General features: G+C 38.8%; 2 protein-coding genes across 3 annotated transcripts in view; one reads left to right on the forward strand and one right to left on the reverse strand.

Moving 5' to 3' along the window:
* The window catches only part of LOC135466389 (RNA helicase aquarius-like), a 30,628-nt gene extending 22,858 nt beyond the window's left edge, over positions 1-7,770 (forward strand). Inside the window, exons 27-39 of the mRNA XM_064743837.1 lie at positions 132-267; positions 606-659; positions 969-1,124; positions 2,157-2,294; positions 2,550-2,621; positions 2,947-3,134; positions 3,833-4,004; positions 4,531-4,701; positions 5,060-5,145; positions 5,368-5,479; positions 5,828-5,890; positions 6,325-6,438; positions 7,099-7,770. Coding sequence (XP_064599907.1) covers positions 132-267; positions 606-659; positions 969-1,124; positions 2,157-2,294; positions 2,550-2,621; positions 2,947-3,134; positions 3,833-4,004; positions 4,531-4,701; positions 5,060-5,145; positions 5,368-5,479; positions 5,828-5,890; positions 6,325-6,438; positions 7,099-7,437 — 1,801 coding nt within the window. The 3' untranslated portion in view covers positions 7,438-7,770. The remainder of the gene's footprint in view (positions 1-131; positions 268-605; positions 660-968; positions 1,125-2,156; positions 2,295-2,549; positions 2,622-2,946; positions 3,135-3,832; positions 4,005-4,530; positions 4,702-5,059; positions 5,146-5,367; positions 5,480-5,827; positions 5,891-6,324; positions 6,439-7,098) is intronic.
* Positions 7,771-8,659: 889 nt separating this feature from the next.
* Positions 8,660-19,921, reverse strand: LOC135468517 (coiled-coil domain-containing protein 170-like). 2 transcript variants are annotated; one of them, XM_064746809.1, is made up of 12 exons: positions 19,749-19,921; positions 16,694-16,764; positions 15,979-16,033; positions 15,528-15,623; positions 15,011-15,267; positions 14,563-14,704; positions 14,145-14,330; positions 13,257-13,574; positions 12,608-12,808; positions 11,569-11,985; positions 10,881-11,117; positions 8,660-10,415 (listed from the first exon to the last, which is right to left on the reverse strand). In XM_064746809.1, exons 1-12 carry the CDS (start codon positions 19,911-19,913, stop codon positions 10,107-10,109), a joined length of 2,454 nt encoding a protein of 817 aa, XP_064602879.1. In that variant the 5' UTR covers positions 19,914-19,921; the 3' UTR covers positions 8,660-10,106. The 2 variants fall into 2 exon arrangements, with proteins under 2 accessions (XP_064602879.1, XP_064602877.1); XM_064746807.1 differs by having other exon boundaries at positions 13,257-13,628.
* Positions 19,922-20,042: the final 121 nt, after the last annotated feature.

Here is a 20,042-nt window from a genome sequence, read left to right on the forward strand (position 1 = left end):
CTCAATTTAAAGAGGAAAATGAATGTCATAAATATGTTATGTTTGGTGCTGAATGTTACCTTTTACTTTTGGTATCAATGGTGGCAGAAATTCATACAAATTCACGTTGGTAATAATTTGTTACATTGCAGATACGGACGTGTGAATTATGTGTTAGCTCAGCGACTTGAGTTGTTACAGGAAGTGGCAAGGCTTCAAAGCAGTCTGGGAGTACAAGGAGATGTCTCATACACATGCGAGACAGCTGGACATTTTTACCTGTATCAGGTATTGATACAACAGAACATTATCTAAATTAACAGAACTATCTGGGGTTTTTTTGTTGTTGTTAATTTTCTGCTTTTTGTTTGCTATTAAATTGTATGGATTCTTCTTCATTAAAACTGAAAAATTAAAACAGGTTAAAGTTAACTTGAATTAGGAAACTGTGTAAAAATACCCAGTGAGTTCAAGATTTCTTCTAAACTTTCCTTCCAGTCGACAGCTTTTGTTATGTATATTTTTGGGCTTCATTCCGTTTTTTTGGCATGTGTTTTTTTGTAGCATATGAAGTTTTCTTCAGAATCATGACTAACTATATATGCTATTTGTTTTCATAATTACAGGTATTTTCTAGATGGGAGGAATTCATCAGCAAAGTCAAAGTAAAGCCAGGAGAGGTAACAACTTTTGTACCATGTGTATTTTATATACCTATCTCCTTGTTATGCTCTGCTGAGCACATAAATGTATTCCAATGTTTTTGTTTTGTACATACTAATGTTTATGCATGTGTGTCTTGGGGTGTTTGAAGTCAAATAATGATACTTTTTTTGTCACATGCTTCCCTCACCAAAGCAAGGTTTGCAGTGCCAGTAAAAATAACAGAAAAATGTTCATGGTAGAATCACTGGAAAAACAAAACTTGTGGGCAAAAAACTTTTCAATGGTGAATATTCTTCTTAACTACTCCTTTTGACCTATTATAGGTTGTTGATGTGAAGACGGTGAAGGAGTTGTTTCCCTTTACAAAGTTCTTTGAGACTGCTCCACAACCATTGTTTAAAGGGAAATCCTATGAGGAAGATCTGGACACAGCTGAAGGATGCTTCAGACACATCAAAAGGATATTCACACAGCTTGAGGTTAGCACAATAAGCAGCTATTCACAGATTGGAGTTGTCACAGACCACATTTTTTGAGCATTAGAGTCCATTTGCCTCCATTTTTATTGCAAGGTTGCAAGAGAATTAAGTATTATTTTGTTTTTTTCATAGTGAGAGCTTTTCAAAGTAGTCTTCAGAGCTAAAAAAAAGTACCTTCATAGATTGGACATGATGTATACAGCACCGAAAGTCATACATGATGATATCGCTGTGAGTTCAAGTCCAGCTCATGCTGGCTTCCTCTCCGGCCGTGCGTGGGAAGGTCTGCCAGCAGCCTGCGGATGGTCATGGGTTTCTCCCGGCTCTGCCCGGTTTCCACCCACCATAATCCTGGCCGCCATTGTATAAGTGAAATATTCTTGAGTGTGGCGTAAAACACCAATCAGATAAATAAATAAAACGTACATGATAGTAAAAGTGTTTTAGTTAAAAAGTCACAACACCAGACCATATATGGATGCTACGATAAAGCATCACACAGGGAGTTTAAAAAGCATAACCCTTTATTTTTGTGACGTTGCACAACTGAGATATTGAAGTTCAATCTAAGCAAAATCGTGTGCATTGAGAAAACCTAAAACAACGCCATGTAATCAATTTTAACCGCTCAGAGGCAAATTATTTCTATAACCCGCAGACGTACATGTAGCTGTTTCTGCTTACCTGTTACTCACGGGCTCTCCAGTTGCTCACGGGCTCGTAAATATATATATATATATATGAGTTTTAATCATCTCAGAAAAAATGTCTGTGGCTGTTTAGTTCTGTTTCCACTTCTCTTTCTAAATAATTGTATTGTTTGTTGTCTTTCCTTGTAAAATGAGATGTATGCAGCATGTATAGCAGTCTCTCAGAGTGAGGCATTCTTATGTTAATGACCTTTTTTGTGTGATGAAGTGTGGTCTGTGAACAGCTAGGACAGCGTATACTCTGATTTTGCATTTCTGTTCAGACTTCTTTGATTCAAACCACTGAATATTAACACAGAATTTTGCCAACCATGCATTTCAGGAGTTTCGTGCATTTGAACTGCTACGTAGCGGTGCTGATCGCTCCAAGTACCTGCTGATCAAGGAGGCAAAGATCATTGCCATGACCTGTACCCATGCTGCTCTGAAGAGGAGAGACCTGGTCGAGGCAGGATTCAAGGTAAATGCTAATCATTGATGAATGGTTACCACCCTTTACTTTTAAACCCTTGTTCAAAATCATTGTTGTGTCTGCTGGGAAATATTATCAAAATGCATACATGTACCTTCAGATAATTTGTTTAGCTCAGCTCCAGTTTTATCCAATAATATTTTCCGACCTTTGCTCTTGTCTGGTAAAAAAATTCTTGAGCTTGGTGTTAATGGTGAATGAATGAAATAAATAATGAAATCTCTTGCACGTCTTCTCTGACAGTATGACAACATCTTAATGGAGGAATCTGCGCAGATCCTGGAGATTGAAACTTTCATTCCTTTGCTTCTACAGGTAAGAAATGTTTGAAGAAAAAGAAAATTAAAGATAGAATGTAATTTTACTGTATCTTTGAGAAGAAATATCCATACACAGGTACCACATGTATTATAGATTATTTGTTTTGATATTTATATTGCTTTCATATTATTTTACATGCTGGCTTCCTCACACGTGCCAGCAACATGCAGATTGTTGTGGGTTCCACCCACCATAATGCTGGCAGCTGTCGTATAAGTGAAATATTTTGGAGTACAACATAAAACACCAATCAAATAAGTAAACAGATACATTATTTTTGCCACTAAACATAAAATGGTGTTGGTACTGTTTGCTGTAGAACCCCGAGGATGGCTTTAGTCGTCTGAAACGCTGGATCATGATTGGAGATCACCACCAACTGCCACCTGTCATCAAAAACATGGCTTTTCAGAAGTTCTCCAACATGGAGCAGTCTCTGTTCACACGCTGTGTGCGCCTGGGGGTGCCCACCGTTGATCTGGACGCTCAAGGAAGAGCCCGCAGCAGGTATTCAGACATAAGATTCAATTTGTGATGCTAGCGTACCTGTAATAAACATTGTAAGAACAAATGACTCGACCGGGGCATGGTCAAGTGGTCAGGGGGCTTTCTTGTCAGTTGGATGCATTGATACTTTCCCTTGGACATGGACTTTGTATATGCCCCCAATCACTTTGTTTGTTTAGGCCTTGGTAGCAATAAGCAACCAACAAAGCTCATGTGACAGTTTGTGCACTCTTTGATAAATTTCATTGAACACCACTTGTATCTGCCAATATATCTTTACTAACACGGGTCCTCTAGCAACCAGTGAATGGTAGTGGATTTCCAATGTGCTCTTCCCGGTTTCCTCCCACCGTATTTACTGGCTGCCGTCGTATCGGTGAAATATTCTTCAGTACAGTGTAAAACACAAATCAAATAAATACTATGTCACACGAGGGAAAGATTGTGAGCAACTTTCCAGAGAGCATTGGTTTTCCCATTCATTCTGGTATTCTCTGCCTATAAATCATAAGATGGAAAAATTGAAAAATTTCTGAGTATGGTGTGGAGGAACAAGGTAAATAATCATCAAGTGTCATAAGACTATATGAAGAAGCATCATCCACTGTACATTCATGGCAGTTCATTTCTCATCCATCTTTCATTGTGTCCACACATAAGAAAACCACTAAATATCTCACTCTTAATGTACATTTCAGTTTGGCTAACCTGTACAACTGGCGGTACAAGCGGCTGGGCAATCTGCCTCACGTCATGCTCTGGCCGGAGTTCCAGCTGGCCAATCCAGGCTTTGCTCATGACTTCCAGTTGATTGATGTCCAGGACTTCAACGGTGTAGGGGAGAGTGAACCTAACCCTTACTTCTATCAGGTGAGCCATTAATTTTATCCTGAAACTGGAATACTCTCTCTCTATTCACATAGAGCAGAACCCATTAATCTTGTTATTAAGAGAGACTTTTCACAATGACTTTGTACAAAGCTGTAGCAAATCGCAACTGGCATAACTTGCATGAGAACACAATGAAGAAATAGGGCAGCATGGTAAATGCATTTGGTGTAGTATTGCAGCAGCTTTGTAAAACGGATCCCAGCCTTTGTTAGACAGATCTCAGGCTTTGAAAATTTCACCCCTTCCAATGACCGTGAGTTTTCTGCGGGCTGTACTCGGTTTCCTGTCTTCTGTCGTATATGTGAAATATTCTTGAGTATGACGTAAAACATCAATCAATTAAATAAATAAACAAAATTGCACCCATAATGCCATCCATGACACAATTTCTTATATGTAGGTTTCCTCCATGCACCCATAAAATTAAATCAATGAATAAAATACTTTCTTGATGTGCATTCATGGTCATTATATAAACCACTTATTCCTGACTTATTTTTTCTAGAACTTAGCAGAAGCTGAGTATGTTGTGGGCGTGTTTATGTACATGAGACTTCTTGGCTACCCCGCTGAGAAGATCTCCATCCTGACAACGTATAACGGCCAGAAGCATCTTATACGAGACGTCATCGCACAGAGGTGTGGCTACAATCCGTTCATTGGTCGACCCAGTAAGGTGGGTACTTTATTACTTCTCATTGTGCATAAAATATGTATGTCATCAAGGGAGAGAATCTGTCAAGAGTTTTCACTTCTTACATAATTTGTTCAAGTGATTAACAGCATATTCACACATAGCCACTTGCTGGCTTTGTTGGCTTTGTTGGCTAAAGCACGTTTGATAACACGACAGATATGTCTCTGACCAATGACGCAAAATGTTTGAATTCAGCTCTAATTGGTGAGGTGTGGCTTTTAGCCAAGTGGTTTGTCAGCCATAAAGCTCACACCCTCTTGTCTCTGGTTAGACCAGCTTGTACATGTGTATTACTATATGTTTCATGACTGTTACATGAAGTTCTGTATTCCACCAGGTTACAACTGTGGACAGGTATCAGGGTCAGCAGAATGACTACATCCTCTTGTCATTGGTCAGAACCAGGGCTGTGGGACATCTCAGGTAATATTAACCTACGTCACTCAGGATATGCCTGGATAGATGACTTATGAAGAACCCTGTATACATTTATGTAAGTTTTAAGCAAGTTTCAGCTATTGGATGATTGAGTTCTATAAACTTGACATATTTTGCATTTTTTTATTTTGTATAACATAAAGAAAAAGAGATCCTTTTCACGGTTTTTGTTTTATCATTGCTCAAACTGACTTTCCTCCCATTCAGAGATGTAAGGAGGTTGATAGTCGCCATGTCCAGAGCTCGTCTTGGACTCTACATCTTCGCCAGAGTTAGTCTATTCCAGAACTGCTTTGAGTTGACACCAGCATTTAATCAGGTATGAGTTAAAAATCCTTAAGTTCCTTGTTAAACAACAGTCAGATAAATAAAGGGATCCATGAATAAAGTTATGAAAACACTCTTGGAGCCCACAATAAGGGGATACACACGTATGTTAAGTAGGGGTCAGTAAACTGTAACTGGATTAAATGTCATGTTTGGTATCTTCAAAATTATGAATCACTGATGCAACACTATAACTAACAGCCAGGGGACTGATCTGCATCAAAACGCCAAATACAACATTGAAAATAATGTTAATCTCCAAAGAAATGAAAAATCAGTCACTGTCTTGCTTGAATGTGTAGTTACTGTATTCTGTATCTTGCTCTTCTCTTCTTATCAGCTCGTCACGCGACCACTCAAGCTGTGTCTGCTGCCAAATGAGGTCTATCCACCTGTGAGAAAGGTAATGCAGTTTTATCTGATTTGTGTAATTAGGAGATTCTAAATTTGAGTAGATCTGGAAGTTGATACATATGGCTTTTAAACCAACATGATATTTCTGCTTTGGTTTTGACTGTCCATCAGGATAAGGAGTTGTAAAGTGTTAATTTCATGAGAAAATTCAATTCACTGTTCTTCCTGCTCAAAAAGTATTACTACTTGCTGTCATAAAATTTTTTGCACAAATTGCATACTGTTTATAAACTTAAAGATATTATGTCACTATATTTATTTATAACAAACAGGAAGTTTGGAGTGGTAAATGAAGCTACTGCATTACCCTCCACTATTAAAACACACTTTCAAATGTTTTCCTACACAAGAGTTGTCATAAATACTAAATATTTGTGGGCAAGATGGCCAGATGGTAACGATGGCTATACGATTTGTCCTTAGGTTGATGACACGCGGCACATGCGCCCCCTGGTGGTAGAGGATATGCCACACATGGCTCAGTTTGTGTATGAGATGTATCAGAGGCAGCTCCACACTATGATGACAACACGAGGAGTAAGTAACAACCAGCAATTCAGTCCTTTCCCCACCATTTTGCAGAAGAGAATCAATACAGATTTTCATGACCCACTTTTCAGGCATTACTTTATCTAATTTTGATGCCTGACAACAAGCCTGATTGTTTGGTCTCTCTGTAGTATAAATTCAGGGCACCTGATGTAAAATCTTGCTATTTGGATAAGGAAAAGGGCTGTGAACAAAGCAGACATGTGACGATCGTTTTTTTTTTTATTGATTGGGAGTGACAAATATATGTTGCAGCATTCAGTCTGAATTTGTGCGCAGCAGAGAAGCTTGGATAATACATAATACATATTTGAATACAAAAAAATCAAGTGCATCAAGGGGGACTAGACCTTAACGGGTAAATGTCACTCAGGGGTACATTGTGTGTATACAACAACAGTAGACAACATCGTATTCACCTCAAACTGTGGGGACAAATCTGTGAACAAAAAAAGGACTTAATGGAAATGTCAGTTATCATGTAAAGGTTACTAAAAAAATAACAGAACGAGTCAAAATACCAGTGTATTTCCCTTGTTGGCCAAGATAATCTCTTTACAAGAATGTCATGCTAAAAATTGTCATTATGCTGTTGTGGGTTTTGTCTCCGTTTATATTCTGAGAAACCCTTGTCTTGTGTATCACCAGTTTGACCGACCATTTTACCTGAAGCAACCTCCAGTAGAGCAGCTGACCATGCCAGGGGATCAGACTGAGGTACCTATGGAGATCACCCCCAAGCCTGCCCCACCAAAGAAAGCTTACACTGTGACGGTCACAGAAGTAGGTGCTGGGGACACCAGTAAGGAGCCTGGATCAGGGGAGGTAACTCCGGATGCAGGGACACTGAAAATGGAACGGCATCCTGGTGCTTCTGATACCGAGGATGAGGATTCTGGGAAAGAGGACGAAGACAGCAAAATGGAGGGAGTGGAAGATGGTGCTGAGGGAAGTAATCAGGTCAAAGGAGAACCTGAGAATGCTTGACAAAAAAGTGTGGCAAAGATGATGTACTGCTGAATACCAAGTATTTTGAAGAAAATTTTGTTTCACAGATTTCATTGTGCAAGGAGAGTGTAGAAAGTTGCATTTTTGTGTCTTCAGGTAGAACTAGCCTGATATGACATTTACACTGATCACTTGGATGTTTCAGAGAACATACATATTACTAACAAAGGTAAAACCAGCCTCTTTTTCATACATTTGTGTAAATGGACTTGAAATTTCCCAAGCTCATGTTCATCATTATGTATATCGTGATTCATTCTTTGTTGTGTATATAATTAAACATAATAAAAAGGTATTACATATAAAAACTGACATTCTTTTCACATTGTTATATTTTTAACATTTGAATAGCCTTCACTTGCTATTGGTTGGTTTTGCCAAGAAGGATAATTTAATCAGTCAACACGGAATAATCCCTTCATAATATGCTTGAGGTTAAACACCTTTCAAAAATGCGAAAAGGTTGAAGAATTACAGTACTCCAGTTCCACTACTCGTAAACCTAACCATTATTCATGTAAGTAAACAAATTATGAATAAAAACCAAGGAAATGAGAAGTGTCTTGTAGTGGAAGACTGGTTATTCTCCCAAATGCATAACGCACTATCTTCCAAACAAACCTTTAAAACACTGTCCTAAAGATCAGAACTCTCAGAATCAGTCACAGTGGGTAACATAGTTGTGGACAAAATGTTAGGAAAAGTATGTTATATGGATGTAATCCCAACACTCTGTTTATAGTGCTTACTGTTCCAAGACTTGTTGAAGCCTAGGCCATAAATCTGTCCAAGGCTTAAGTTAGACTTGAACTTATATTTGAATTTAAATGCTAATTTTCAAATATGCCATGAAAGTCTCAAGGACATCTCGAAGTTTCAATATTCAAATTCCTCTGGGAAGTCACAATTTTAGCGCAAAAAGCACTTTGAAGGAATGCAGGTCTAAACCAGCTTTCTGATCCTGAGACTGGTTTGGACGCAGGGAAGGATTTTCTTGAAGGCAGTGATTTAGTATCAGGTATTGCTGTGTGTTAGTGTCTGGAAGGATATGGATAATAATTGCCAGGAAATGCATAGAACGGATATGATTTTTGTTGTTTTTATCTGAAGTCAGTGTGTAAATTCATATCAATTCTGTAAATGTATAATGGAAATAAAAAACACTTAGTGAATTGAAACAACACATTTTGGTATTAAGCGCCATTCTTTCCTTTATTAAAATGTACAAGGAATGTAATTACATGTAAAAGAATTAGTTATGTATGTACAATCTACGAGCCACGATGAAAAATTGACTATGTTTATGCAATAGTACATAATACAATCATAAAAATATATAGGAAAATAGACAGGTTTATAAAATATGAAACAGGTATGATAAATGTCATAGCTGGAATATACAGGCATTTGTGCGACACAAGACCTCCTGATGGTGTACATGTCGCTTGTCAAGATCTAATTGAATTTAAAAATTCTATGAAAACTGATGAGGTTTTCGGGCAATGCTACCTGCCTGAGAATCATAAATAACTATTTCGCTAAGCCAACTACTATTTCTATTTTCTAGCCTCATATCACAGACAAAACTATGTAAATTCATTGACAAATGGCATTACATTTAGTTAACTTAAGCTTCATGACAAAAAAAAGTTTACACTTTGTTTCCAAAAGTTATGGAAACTTAGTGTTTTTAGGTAAGTGTCATAAAAGTCAACTCAGTTTCTTCAAATGTGCTCATTTCAAGGTTTTGTTGAAGCACCAACATATATATTAGATTTCATATGAAAATTGAAATTTATGCCCTTTAATCATACGAGTTTTGATGGCAGTCAACCAGTCCATACCCTTCCTTTCAATACAAAAACATTTGTGGAATTAGTTACACCTGTAAAATCTTATCAAACACTGACCAATGCTTGCTTAGGTATTCTTGATAGTGACATATTTAAGGTCTCCAGGAAGCACGGTCATTTTTTTTTAGACTTGCCCCACTTAGCAGGTGCCTCGTTTAATATACACAGAGATCATTGGCAGTGTATGTCACAGGGAGATGCACATTTCATGGCACCTTTTACAATCCCATGCTCTAAGTTCTCGCATGCTGTCTAGCTTGCCACTTAGTTTTACCCCATGATTAAAGTTCAGGGGATAACTCCCACAATATTACATGTGTACACGTGTGTCAAGTTTTAGTTATATACACACTATATACCAATAACACTAACACCCTCCTAACATTTCCTCTCTAAACTGGCTCCTCTGTGTTAATAATATCTACATCACCACTGATACCATAATAGAAACTGTACATTAACAAGTACATAATTGTACTAACATGTACTTTTTTTTAAAATTTCAATTAACCACTATTAAAATTTGAATTTTAATACATGTATATGAAATGTATAACAATTCTAATGAACCACAGTGAACAATTAGTTTTTGAGGTTTACTGTTATCATACTTTGATTTCATAATAAAAGTGTCAACAACAGCCATCTGAAAGACGCTCTTTATGAGAAATGCTTGATCTAAATGCTACCCAGACACAGGATTTATTCTCTTACTTCCCTAGACTGATCACAAAGTCACCAACTGTTAAATACTTCAAAAAGACAGAAACAACACTATTGCTGCTGTGGCCTGAGTTAATAGGACCGTGGGTCTCTCCTGATGGGTGACACGGAACGCGCCCGGGTGCGGGTCCTGACACGTGTGCGGGACCGCCGGGGCCCTGTGACAGTGCGTACTGGATCACGCCTGGCCTGCTCGTAACCTGCAATGAAGCCGTCCCCCATGTCAGCTAGAGCGTCGTCCAGGCTGCAGGTGGTGAAGGCATGGCTGTGATGGGCCTGGATCAGGGACTCTAGACGGGAGATGATCTCATAGTCTGGGATGGCCAAAGTGTTGATGTCCAGACCTAGCATGCGAGCCACCACATTCCTGAAGTCCAGCAGCTGTAAGTACAACAAGACAAGAGTTAAACGGGTGGAAATAGACCAGCTCTGAATACACATCACTGTTTTTTGTACATGGGAGAAAAAAATAAAAATCATAAAATGCATGCAGATCTAAACTATTTGCTATCTACACTGTGGCGCTGTACATATACATGCACTTTTAATGTCAGCAGCTTCAGCAATCCACATCTTTTCACAAACTGCATAAAGATATAAAAGTAATGCAAACACAGGTCTTAAAGTAAAGTTATCCCTGACCAATGAGGTCACAAGTTCAAATCCAGTTCTTGTTGGTTCATTTTTGGCTTTGAAGTCCTGATGCTTGCCAGGTACCTGCTAAAAATTTGTGGTCTTACCTGTTTACCAGCATACAAGTCAAAGATTCTTAAGTACCAATCAAAAAAAGGAAAAGCGATACATGTATGTTAGGAATTCACACAAGCAGTCTACAACTACACGTACTGTTTTTTCCCTGCTGGTGACGACATCCAGAGCGTTCTTAGTTGTGCGTAGTTCGCTGGACAGGGCATGGACAGCGTTGTCAGACACTACCCGTTTCTCCTGGGAGTTATGATCCTGTATTTCCACTTCCTCCTTGAGGTTAGCAATCTTCTTCGCCTGTTTCTGTCTGATTCTCTCCAGTTCATCCACTTGCTGCACCAATTCCTCCATTTCCTTTTTCTGCTCCAGGCTCCGTACCTAAGTATATGAAAAATAAATAGCAAATAAATAAACATACATGTATAAATACATACGTTGTCCAAATACAGGTAGCAAAATTTTATACAATGAAACTACTGTAATTCTTCAACCTTTTTGCATCCAGGTAATGTAGTTTTGCCTCCAAAACAAACGTAAAAATCTTCATGAAAGTGCATTGAAAGTTGCTCTTTCAAAAGCGAAAAGGTTGAGAAATTAGGGTAGTTAGCTGAAAGTCACTGTTATTCTTCTATCTGCTCATAACACATGTACATACATTAAAGTATGTTTGTGAAGGACATACGAGTAGTGGTATATCAGTCTACATCCATGGTAAAAATTGGCATCTTTGAGACATGAAGTTTCAGTACTGTGAGACCACAGTGAAACTGTCCAGCAAAAAACTATTGAAGATTTAAATGATCATTGCTTGAGTGGGGTATTGACGTACCCTAAGTTCACTGCTGCCCAGAAGCTGGGCCTTTAGGTTTGTCACTTCGTGTCTGGAGTCTGTTAGCTGCACTTTGTACTTCTCTACCAGCCTCTCTAACTTCTTCACCCTCAGGGACTCTGTGTCCCTCTCCCTCTCTAGATCTGACCGCCCCAACACCTTCTCCTCTAGACTTGTGATTTTCTTCCTAAGCAGGTCGATGTGCAGCTCTTTGCTCTCCAGCTGTTCTTTCAGGGCCTTGACCTTCCGCTGCAAGTTGTACAAGTGCGTGCTCTTCCCTGCCAGAGCGTCACTTTCCTGGCGCACCAACTGCTCTGCACGTGAAATCAGCGCCTCTGTAGCCATGTCCAGGCCAACATCAAAGTTTATCTGGTCCATTTTCATCACTGCTCCTATACCCTGCATGAAGCGCAGATACTGTGAAAGGCAAAGGGACATTTGAATGTTATATCTTCTGTTATGTATCTTATCAGTATTGTGTTTTTAAAGCACCTAATCTCATGGAATAAGTACTTTGGAGAAAACACCTTTAAACCTAACCCTTAAATGTCTTAACTGTAAATAGCCAATAACATTAATATAAAACGGGGTTTGCAGAATCTTTTCAATATCCCTTCACCTATATTTTATGTAATTAAATAGGTAGAAAATATCTGGAAGACATACACACTAGGCTAAATATTTATGGGAAAAATTCTGAATGAATGACTTGGCATTTAAAGCCACAGTGGCAGTATTTCAACCACACAGAGGTGACTGAAGGATATGATGTTTTTCTTCCATTCTGTGTCTTCATTCACCACAGATCCAATAAACAAAGCATACACACGTGTAAGTGGCATATTATTGCATCCCTCTATCAATGTCTTCATGCCGCACTATACACGCTTCATAAGTCAGGCCTGTGTGAGCACAATCTTAGGCTGTAGATAATCCCTTCGTATGGAAACAAGCCCGACACAGGAAAATTACATGCGGGATGTAAAACTTTCAGCTGTAGCGTCTGCATGTGTTCATATTCTAGCAAAGCCCAGCTTACCCTTTCCTTGTCTGTCTTGAAATTGTCCCTGAGCATGTCCCCTGCGGCCAGGTCACCCTCTGCTGACCTCAGCCTCTCCTCCAGTTCCACCAGGTTAGCCTCTGTTTGTTTTGTGCGACGCACAACCGTCTTGTTCATGTCGTACTGCTTCTCTAGCTGCTCAGAGCATTTCCTTAGTTTCTCCTCAAGAACATTGATGTGCTGCAAAGAAAAATACAAGAGCTTGTGATATATTTATTTATTTGATTGTTGTTTTTTCGCTCTACTGAAAAACATTTTACTTATGTGACAGCAGCATTGGTGAGAGGAAACCGGGCAGAGCCATTGGGAAACCTACGACCATTCGCAGGTTATATCACATACTCTTGTGATATTAAAAAAACCCATTCATTGCATCACATCACTATTCATACTTCATGACCCAACACTCTTTGTGACATACCCTTGCACTGACATTTCAATGCAATCAACTCAGACAGCAGGTGTGCACGTTATGTTGACGCATTGTCAGGTATGCACCGTATGCCATTCAAAAATACCAAGAAATACTACTCTGTTTAACTTTGCTAACTTTCATCTTCCTTCAAAGGCGACATGAGTGACTTGTTAATAATTTGTGACCACCTGACGTCATCTGAACTATACTTACCTCTGCTTTCTCTTTGTTGCCGTCCTGCAATGCCAGGATACGTTCCCTGATAGCCTCTTCGTATGGTTCCACTTGATGGAATGCCTCACTCAACAGAGATGCTATCTGCTCCTTGAACAAGTTGTACTGAGTTTTGTTGCTGTGGAAACTGTGCTCTGTTTCTCGCACTTCTCTAGATAGACTGGAGAGGCGTGATTCCTTCTGGGTGAGTTCGTCTCTGGCTGCGTCTAGAGCACGTTGACAGGAGGTTAGTCTGTCCCGCAGGCTCTCTGTCTCACGTTCCAGGTCTTTCTTTGAGGCCACAGCGTTATCACGCTCCTGTAATGAAAACCATTGATGATCTCCGTGTAAGTGCTGCGGGCTGTGGTTGTGCTGAAGACATACAATAAACCATTGTAGGCAAGGTATGCATTGCTAAATTTATTCTAAAACTCCATGTGTTTCAGCCAGAACAGTACAGTTTTTGACCATCAATAGAACAATACAGTGTCGACCAACATGCAATACAGTAAATCAGCAATAATGTCCTGGAATGTTCCACTCACTTATCACCCTTCTGAACAAACAGTGGTACCCTTCTGAACAAACAGTGGTACTGAAGGGTGATTAGCTAATGAAAGTGTCATGTGATTTAATCCTAATCCTATAAACTTTCACAAAATTTTTCACCAGCTTAGTAGACAAGTGAAAAATTCCATTAATTTACTGTCCGTGAAGTGTTTATTCAAAGCTTTGAAAACTTTTATACTGCCACAATTTAGCGATGTTAAAAGGGTTCAAGGCTGAAAACACAGAAATTTTAAAATATTTCCACATGAAGTCAAGACATTTATTCTACTTCATTCTACTTGCAAAACTGACAACTACTGTGGCGTGAAACTGACTTACCAGTCTTAGTGAGTCATAATTTGTGTTGTATCTGTTAGCGACCTTTTGTTCTCTCCCCACTTCTGACACCAGCCTCATTATGGTCTCTCTGCTTGCTTTACTCTCTAACTCTGTGTTAGTCAGCATCTCATTCAGAGTCACAAGTTTGCCTTTCAAAAGAGCATTTTCTTGGACAATATCCGACACCTGCAACAAATATCACAGAAATTCCAAAAGGTGTGTAATACTGATAAGTAACAATCCATTATAGGACCAATCTGGTAAATGTGTGATGAATCAGGAAATGAATTAAGACACCACAATGTGATGTGTGCATTTTAGAAATTAGGTACCTCAGTTATTTTGGCACAACCTGCATTGCACAAGTTTTAAACGCTATCAAAAGACAGGGATGGGCTGAAGAAGACACTGGACTGACCTTAGCCACAAGCTGCTCCAGCGAAGGTGACAGTACATCATCAGTGCGCAGAATGCTGTTCAGCTGAGAAACCATGTCAGCATATTTCTTTTCCATCGCCACACATTTCTGTTCAGCAACTTCTCTTTCCTCAAGCAATTTGCTAAAACAGCAAGTGATAATTATTAAAAATGCTGTTGATTATTTTTTTTATCTTTTACCAATATCCTTAGCAATGTCCTTAGTTGAAGAATAACTCATGAGACATTCCTTTATTTTATCTTCTGCTGAGAGGGCATAAGCATATTTATACACCTGTGAACTGCTTCACTTTAGAATTTAAAATGGAGCAATACTGTTTATTTTGATCATCTATATCCTTTGTGATGTCATTATCCCCACAAACCCTTCCAAAGAACTTGACATACAAATCAAAGAAACTTCAAATGATATAACAAATAGAACTCACCGTAGCCTAGTTTCAAGGTCTGCTATTCTTTCATTGTTATCCCTGATTTCTTTCTGTAATGAGGTGATTGTGAACTCGCTCCTGCCCTTAGCAGTCTCGAAGCTGCCAGCATGGCTCTCAAGCTCTGTAAGGCGGTCTCTTAAGGTCTGGGTCAGTGCTGAAAGTCTCACTTCATTCTCACGGGCACTTTCCGCAGCTGCTGCCAGCTCGCGTATCTTGGACTCTTTGCTTTCTACATCAGACTGAGCTTCTCTTAACTACAAAACGAAAACAACTAAAACTGTTTATTTGTAATTAGTGCATACCCCTAAACAAGCACGAACCGGACTTGAACTCACAGCATTCACATTGGTGGGAGACTCTTGGGTCACTATTCTGTGCTAGCATGCTAACCATTCAGTTACTGCTGATGTTGAAAATGATTATCTTTTTACTGTTGCCAGGCAAACATTTCTTTGATTTGTTCATAGGGCTGATTCAAATTTTGATGTGCATATGAAGATGAATGTATGCTGACCTGATGCTGAAGTTTTTCAACGCGTGCCTGCAGTGCTGCAGCTTCACTTCTGACAGCTTCCACATGCTGACGCCCACCTGAGAAATGCATGTCAACCTGTGGGGGAAAGAAAAAACATAGTGGTAAACAAAGTCTACTAACACTGAACAAGGAGATTTTGATCTGCGAAATATGGTGAAGCATACCACTAGTTAGGAAGCAAGAGGGTGTACTGGTACTGTCATCTATAACAGGCAGGGTGTCATTTGCTACAACATTAACATCAATAGTTGGCACATTATAGCGACAGAGAGCAATATCCACCCTTTGACATGAACATCCTAGCTAGAATTTAACACAGGTTGAATCAACAGAAGTAAATGTGCCAGTTCAGATGTGAACATTTGACATTCTTTACTTTAGAATAACAGCAATATGTCAGATTTGATAGGAAATGTTGATCTGGCCTTACCCAGGTAGGATCGTAGGGTCTTCCAGGTGGACGGAAGCTGCTGTTTGTGTCATACCTGTGAATAAAATTAATGATGTGAAGTGAAAACACATCCAGTTAATGATGTTGACAAATTTAACAGCACAATGGTGGTAATAAATGTACATTCATTTTCAGGAGTGTAACAAATGGATTCTAATTAGCAGTCTATTAATCTTGTTAACCAGCAATTTAGAATAATTCATTTACCAGGGCTTCTAAAAGCCTTCCGGAGGTTAAAATATTTTATCTAATGAAGAATACCTCAATACATTTACTTGACTTGGTGCAGGTAAGAGTGTGTTTTACACTGAAGAATATTTCAGTTATACAACGGCTAGCATAATGGTGGGAGGAAACTGGGGGAACCCCTGACCATGCAAAGATTGCTGACAGAAATCGCACATACGACCAGAGGGGAAACCAACATGAATTGGATTATGGTGGTAGGAAACCCATGACCATGCACAGCTAACCACTGGGCCAGAAACGCCCCAGTTAACAATGGCTAACCACACTAAAAGTCAGGAATTGGTAATCAATAATGTACAGACCACAATAGCCAATGCAAATTACCATAGTTTATTGCATCTGGCCAACTGAGTTAAGTGCTTGTGGTAAGTGTTTAATTATTGATGCCTAGCGCGATCTCTGTATCACTGCCAATGATCAATATGATGATTCATGTTATTTTTACCTGGACAGCTGCTGAATGAGTTCATCTTTCCTCTTCAGTTCATCTCTGTACACCTTAAGCTGGTCTTGTGCCTGAAAAATCAGATATATTGGCTTAATTCAATTTCATATGAATTGCATATATTGTATCCCTTGAAAAATCACATATATAGACAATTTCTTAGTTTTATATGAATAATTACACTTGTGGTTTCAACTTAGCAAAAGGTTAATCTCACCCCTATTTATTAAAGTAGTCATTAGCTTTTGGTATTTAACAACTACATAATACTTAATCTGCTCTGTGTGTACATCGTATAGTAACTGCAAGAGTATATAGTGACCAGATAAAGGCAACCGGCCATAGGTGCACCACAGGCAAACCAAAAACAGGCTACCAGCACATTACAGGGATACCTATACAGACAACTTCGGCCAGGTCGGTTGTGTAAAGATTGACATGATCATCATTGTAAAATGTTGCCAGTTAGAAAGTGTGCAGAAAGCTCTCTACACTTTGCTCTGTATGTATAACTCCCATGGTGTGTAATGCATAAAAATTTGAAATCACTGGTATAATTTTTACTTGAATCCAAGCTTTGGCTGACAAATTGACAGATTGATTGGTCTTCAACACTGTACTAATTTTTCACTAACATGATGGCAGTCATTTGGGTTTATAGGTCAGTACAGGTGCTTGGTGTGAGCCCCACTGGTCAAGGCCCATGAATACTCATAGTGAACCAGTTAGGGCACTTGATTTGACCTCAAGTTATACACTAACTTTTTAAGTCACATTTACCAGAGAAGCTCATCATAGGCAGATGAAGGCTTTCTAAATGTTCGATCTACCTGTATGTCTATTTGATGAAACATGTAATGCTTTACATAAGCAGAAATTTTTTTACTTTATTTATCTGATTGAGAGAGTGTCATGCTGTACTCAAAATATTTTACTTATACAACAGAAACCCACCTCCATCCCCAAGTTGCTGGAAGACCTTCCCACATACATATATGACAAGAAAAAAAGCCAACATGAGCTGGACTTGAACTCAGAGAGATCGCATTGGTGAGGAGCTCTGGAGTAGAATCTCTTATGAGGAATAATATTATCCAGTGTTATGATAGTAAGTAGCTAATTGTACACATGAAGACTTAACTTTCATGTACTTCTTACCATGAGTTGTCTTCTCTTGCTAATATGTTTAATAATACATGGATGTCACTCGTTTATATACCGGCCCAGATAGCACAGTTGGTAGAGCGTCCGCTTCGGGACCAGTAGATCCAGGATCAATCCTTGATCGAGTCACACCTAAGACTTTAAAAGAGGAAGTTGTAACTTCCTCGCTCAGCATGAAAGGGATAGTGCAATGACTGGTTGACCCGTATCAGTATAATGGCTTGGGCAGGGTGGCTTACTTGCCTTCGGTAATTCGTCTCAGTGAAGCAGCACTAGATAAAAGAATGGTGGAAATCCGTCCTGCTACAAGGAGGCACATTACACATACATGCACCCTAAGGATTCCTTCGTCGTTATATGACTGAAAAATTGTTGAGTACGACGTTAAACCCCACTCACTCACTCGTGTATAAATACTTTACTTGAAGATTCTACATGTATACATGTAGGTTGTCTCACTATAAAATATCACCACCCAGCAATCAAACCATTCACAGTGATGCTCTTCTCAGCTGAAGGAAAGTACATTGGACCACGTACATTGGACCACGTACATTGGAATGTGCACTTATATCAGAATGCTGTGTCCAGGAGACATGTGTGCCCTTCGCACACCTCTAAAGAACACATGTAGCCTAGTCTTCAACACATGTACCACACAGGTTTTGATTGTTAATCATGCCTAGCTCAGCCCATATTAGCCCAGATCAGTTCTTATTGTTGTTTTACAGGTAGAATAAATGTGTTTTAAATGTTGGAGGAGGCTGCAAAAATAAAAACCTGAAAATCTATCCTGCTAATTTTTACTGTTGAAAATATATTTGTATTTACATGATCAGAGAGCCCTGAAAAACAGAAAAATCATAAAAACACCAAGATCAAACAAAATAAATAGGTGGATTTTCAGTTTTGTTTTTATTCCATTTTTGGAATTCTTTTTAGTCAGTTTGCTTGTAAAGCACAAAATAAAATTGGTTCTGTCTTAATGTTCAAATGACGAACGACATATCTGATATCAGCAATAAGACAATCCTCATCAGCATAGCTGTCACGTGGTTCTGTCACTAGGAAGATCTGCTATACCTGACCACCAGACACAGATCAATAACATAGCAATAGTATGACATGTAACTGTGTACCACATGATACTGTACAGCAGATCAAGTCACTGAGCCAGTTGCCATGGAAACCATGTGTCTTACCCAGTGGTTTATCTAATGTTTGTTTTGATTAAACATTGAAGGAAAGCATATATAGGTATTTGCAAAGCTGGGAAGAGGGAAGACGTGTGCAAAATGGGGCAGGGCATATATCTGATAAAACCATTGTAAATTTGTTCAGACATATGAATACATGTATGTGCAATTCAGCTATGGGTAGGCAAAGCTTTACATGTAAATGTATAATATGTTCTGTGACAAGCAAGCCTATCTAATTACTATTGATTATAATATTAAAATCTACCTTGATAAGGTCTCTGCTGACTCAGCATTTAAAGTTCTGGCTCTCTGCTAATGTTAGACTTGTGACCATTCACCTGAACACTGTTAATGACTGTGTCATACAAGTGAAAAGTTCTTAAGAACACTGTTAAAAACCACATAAATAAATAAATAAAAACAAATAAATAAAAATAAATAAATGGCTTCACTATTTGATCCAAAGCAATTAAGACTTTGTCAAAGTAGTGTTGTATTAGTATGTGTTATATTAATTTACGTAGGCCTACGTTTTCAAACTTCTTTTTCTTTGTTGAAATATCGTTTAGATAGACTCCTTAATTACCCAATCACCAGAAACTGATTGCTGACGGTAGTGTTTTTGATTTTCCTTGATAAAGAGTTAAAACAAATAGACCTAAAATTTAAATTATTTATTTCTTTTAACTAACCTCGAGAGAAGATTTGGCGAGTGTTGGAGGCCGTGGTTGTATACCCTCAAACATGACGGTTCGTCTTGGTGACAAGTCGCTGTGTAGACCGTGAACATGATGATGTCGAGGAAGAGCAGGCAATGATTCGGGCCGAAAAGTCGGGTCGCGGTAATAACTCGTCATCTCTTTCTCTAAACTCTAAATCCAGGTATGAAATAAATCCAGAAATTATCCAGAACGTGAGCCCAGGTGAAAATTGTCTTATGTCCAAATCTGTTTCGCGTAGCAGGTGTTTCGACTGGTGTGGTCGTC

This window comes from Liolophura sinensis, chromosome 6 (assembly GCF_032854445.1).
Source record: "Liolophura sinensis isolate JHLJ2023 chromosome 6, CUHK_Ljap_v2, whole genome shotgun sequence".
Taxonomy (NCBI): Eukaryota; Metazoa; Mollusca; class Polyplacophora; order Chitonida; family Chitonidae; genus Liolophura; species Liolophura sinensis.

Excerpts from the sequence above, each read along its gene's own strand:
- LOC135468517 (XM_064746807.1), bottom strand. The coding sequence starts at position 19,913 with ATGACGAGTTATTACCGCGACCCGACTTTTCGGCCCGAATCATTGCCT. Across the intron at positions 14,331-14,562 it reads TGGAGCAGCTTGTGGCTAAG|GTGTCGGATATTGTCCAAGA; the intron begins GTCAGTCCAGTG and ends TATTTGTTGCAG. Across the intron at positions 11,118-11,568 it reads TGGGCAGCAGTGAACTTAGG|GTACGGAGCCTGGAGCAGAA; the intron begins GTACGTCAATAC and ends TCATATACTTAG.